General features: G+C 32.2%; 1 protein-coding gene across 2 annotated transcripts; it reads left to right on the forward strand.

The window, feature by feature from the left end:
- Window positions 1-359: 359 nt before the first annotated feature.
- Window positions 360-1,932, forward strand: LOC110725461. 2 transcript variants are annotated; one of them, XM_021904935.1, is made up of 3 exons: window positions 360-762; window positions 1,366-1,435; window positions 1,518-1,932. In XM_021904935.1, exons 1-3 carry the CDS (start codon window positions 507-509, stop codon window positions 1,534-1,536), a joined length of 345 nt encoding a protein of 114 aa, XP_021760627.1. In that variant the 5' UTR covers window positions 360-506; the 3' UTR covers window positions 1,537-1,932. The 2 variants fall into 2 exon arrangements, with proteins under 2 accessions (XP_021760627.1, XP_021760628.1); XM_021904936.1 differs by having other exon boundaries at window positions 360-1,435.
- Window positions 1,933-4,055: the final 2,123 nt, after the last annotated feature.

Genomic DNA, 4,055 nt, shown 5'->3' on the forward strand with positions numbered 1-4,055 from the left:
GGCCAATTTTCTATTAAGATTGGATTGGATTTCAATTTAAATCCAAGTTATGGATTGTCGACCCCTCCAATGGATACTTATAATCATTCACAATAAAAACACGACTCGATTTTAATCCAAATTATGGACACCTTCAATTCACAAACATTAAATAAATAATCACTCTTAAGACTCAATTAAGAATGTAATATGTTTTATAGTAAGGTTTATTTAACATATTCTAGTTATCTTTAGGGGTGTTTTGTGGATTATGGTATGGAGTTTGGGGTTAGGGTTTAGGGTTTGGGGGTTAGGGTTTAGGGTTTAGGGTTAAGGGTATTTTTGGTATTTTAGGGTAAGGGTATTTTAGGAGACGCGAATATTGCCTATAAAAGGAAAGATTTGTAGGCTACACCTTACACAACAAAACCTCAGTTCATTCCTCTCTGACTTATTTTAAAAAATTTAAAAACTAAAACTCCACCCAGAACTCCACCCAGAACTCCACGTTGCCAATCAACCCAAAAATGGCTGCCTTTGACCCTGCTAACCCAGTTTTCCCTCGTGGTTGCTATCTCGTTCCCACCACAGATGAAATGTGTTTCTGGGAGCCCAACTTCGATGGGAAACAGGAAATCGACTTCAACAAATACACATACTATGTTGAAACCGAGAGTAAGCTGCTGTTACGCCTGAAAGATGAAGTGTTGCGCGACATCTTTCGCAGTCCAGAAAGTCCATGGGAGGATAAGCTGAAGGGGATGGTTATGGTTTCGCCTAAAGGTATTAAAACACCAGCCCATATCCCCAATTTGTTTGACATAGTGGGTCGAATTAATGTTAATGAAGTGTTTGTTAAGCTGCATAATTTTAATTTTGAGTTCCCAAAGTCTAGTAACACAAAACTTATTACTAAGTTTCTGCAAGGATTTGTTGACCCAGAACCTATTCTAGGCTTTAATGGACCAGTTTATGCCTTAGGTGACAGTAGGTTGAAAATTGAAATGGGATGTTACACTGATGGTCTTCAAATTTTTTACCTATTTTCTCCTCTGACCCATATTGACTTTTCTATAGCAATTGGGAGTCTGATTCCCACACTTGTGATAGGTATTCCCAAGTGACCTTAATTCCTGAAATTAAGAAAGGAGAGTTAGCCTTTGATCTAGGTTCAAGTTGTATTATATGGAATGCTAGGGAAGTTACTAGGCCGTCATTTGAGTCTAACTTTAAGAAGATGATGGATATTCACAATCCTGTTGTTGTCATTGTTTCTGAGATTAACTTTGGGAAACTAGCTGGAAGTTTAGGGGATCAATTGGGCTGGAATATTGATGAGAGTGTGGGATTGAAAGATGGGGTGATCTTTATGTGGGATAAGCGCAGGGCGGAACAAGACGAAGTCACGGTGGCCGGTTCAACTAGCTTCCCTTTTCGTGTTGTTGCATCAATCAAGGTAATTTGTTTTATCTTACTCTAATTAATTTATTAAATCCTTTAAGTAATTTGTTTTAATTTTATTTTTTATCTTATTACAGGCAAAAGCAGCTGTGGTGAGTACCCTGGGGGTTGGAGTGGAGGAGGTTGGTTCCACGTCGAAGGCTGTGGAGGTTGGTTCGACTTCAAAGGTTGTCGAGGATGCAGTTAATTAGTAAAGGCTTGATTTGCATTTCGATGTTTGAATGATTTATTTCTCGGCTATGGTGATTATTATGTATCCTAAAAATCCTTTCGAGGATTAGTACTTATTTTATGCTTTAGTTAAGTAAAATATGCTCTCTAATGTGTTGAACAATGATCGTGGTTTGTAGCTTTTATTAATGGTTAATGAATTAGTAGTAATGTTGTGTTGATGATTGTGTTATTGAGTTGACTATTTTCATTTTATATTGAACCTATTATGATATATTTACATGCCGTATATTAACATGAAGATTAAGGATTTGATTTTTATTTTATACAAATTCATACAAATATGATATATTAACATGCTTTATCTTAAACAAATTACTGATTTATATGGATTTGAATTTTTGATTTCTTTTAAAAGATCAGATTAATCGAAATATGATGTTTTAACATCCTTTATCTTAAACAAATAAATGATTTTTATGGACTTGATTTTTTACTTTTTATCTTAAACATGCTTTATCTTAAACACATTACTGATTTTTTACTTTTTATGGACTAGGTTTTTTTTTTTTTTTTTTTTTTTTTTTTTATCATTAAAATAGTTTTGATTAATCCAAAAATGATATAATAACATGCTTTATCTTAAACAAAAGACTGATTTATATTGACTTGTAGCTTTTTTTAAATAGTTTTGATTACTCCTAATACGATATATTAACATACTTTATTGTAAACAAATAACTCATTTATCTTAAACAAATAACTCATTTATATTCAAAAAAAAAAATCCCATATATAAACTTTTTGATATTTTTTTTATTTTTTTATCCATATATGATGTTTTTAACAAAGGTTTATCTTAAAAGAGAAATCACTGGTTTATATGAACTTGATTCTATTTGTGGAATGACAAAGAAAAATTGAATAACAATTAACATGGAATGCAATTTGGAAACAACAATAAGATCTAGGAATGTCACATTTAAGAGTTACAACCATCTGATAAGAAATTATGCAAGATAATAGTGGCCCATTAAACCCTCTTATTAGCTAACTAGTTTGATTGTGATGTAACTAATTAAAAAGGAGATAACTGCACAAATAAACATTACATTCCCAAATTGATTACAATTAACTATAGCCATTCCAGTCTTCTTCTTGAGTTGATCATTCTCTTGAACAAGCCTTTTAATCTCATGCTCCATGCAAATCACCCGGCTTTTGAGGACGGTAAGATCGGTGTTCAGCTTGTGTTTTTCACTCAAAAGTACATTGGTAACATCCCTTTGCCAGTCTGAAATATCTTCATCATACCATTCAAAGTAATCGCAACCCCATTGGCCTGTTTCAAAGTTGTAGAACTTGCATGCCAAGAATCTCCTACCGAAATTATCATGCGTCCATGAAGTTCTCTTTGAAATAGGGAGGCCACAGTTACATTTTTTACCTCTATGTGCCATTGAAAGAGAAAAAATGGTAAAATGCTAATGTGCAGAAAATAGAATATAAATGTTGATAAGTTGAAGCTAGAAGTTGTTAAATGCAGAAACCATATAACAAACAAGCAAAAGAAATAAAGTGGTCTGATTTATGCACCACCATTTTATGGAAAAGGGAATAAAGTGTACATGGGTAATCTAAAAAGAAGATTTTTTGTTGTACATATATCTAGGATGAAAGGACTAGGAGTAGGCAGTAGATGAGGTAGCTTGTATTGCACTAAATCAACCCCTATTGGTGTATTAATTTGTTTTTAATTAAATTTATTATTATTTTTTTAATAATCTTTTTCTATTCTAACGAGCCCTTGAAAATGAGGGGTGCCTCGATTAAATACATCAACCAGCCGTAGTTATTTTCGTAACACAAACTATGCCATTAACTATTAAAGTTATCATTAATTATTAAAGTTATACTTATAATTGATCAATATTTCATACAAAAAAAACAAATATGACTGTAAAAACTCACCTTCTAACTTTACTTAATTCATTTAAAGTCAAATTTTAATTTTACTTTTACAATTAATTAATCATCTATTTGACAAACTTCGTGCTTTATATACTTTCATTAATATTTTTTTAGAAATATACACCAATATCAATGCAAATAAATCAATAAACAAAAAAATTAAAATACAAAAAATATTTAAATTAATATGACACGTCATGTGTTTCTGCACAAATAACTTGTTGTGTCCCCATATAGCACATATAGCATAATACATTTCATTATTGAAGACACTTAGCAACCCACCTTAAACCATGCTTGGGAGTCGAAAATCTATCACCTCTCAAAATGCCCAGCTACAACTCACAAATAGGTTGAAGATGGTGCAATACCATCCAAAACATCCAACCATGTACTTCAAACCCATATACTCTACAACCGAGTCTGAATTAGATTTCAATAATGTTGAATATTTCTATAGCGAGAATGAGCTC

Source organism: Chenopodium quinoa, unplaced genomic scaffold (genome assembly GCF_001683475.1).
Source record: "Chenopodium quinoa cultivar QQ74 unplaced genomic scaffold, ASM168347v1, whole genome shotgun sequence".
NCBI lineage: Eukaryota > Viridiplantae > Streptophyta > Magnoliopsida > Caryophyllales > Amaranthaceae > Chenopodium > Chenopodium quinoa.

What these genes read in the sequence shown, in the direction of transcription:
- LOC110725461 (XM_021904935.1), top strand. Translation starts at nt 507, where the DNA reads ATGGCTGCCTTTGACCCTGCTAACCCAGTTTTCCCTCGTGGTTGCTAT. An exon ending in GGTTATGGTTTCGCCTAAAG is followed by an intron (nt 763 to 1,365) that starts GTATTAAAACAC and finishes GGATAAGCGCAG; the next exon opens with GGCGGAACAAGACGAAGTCA.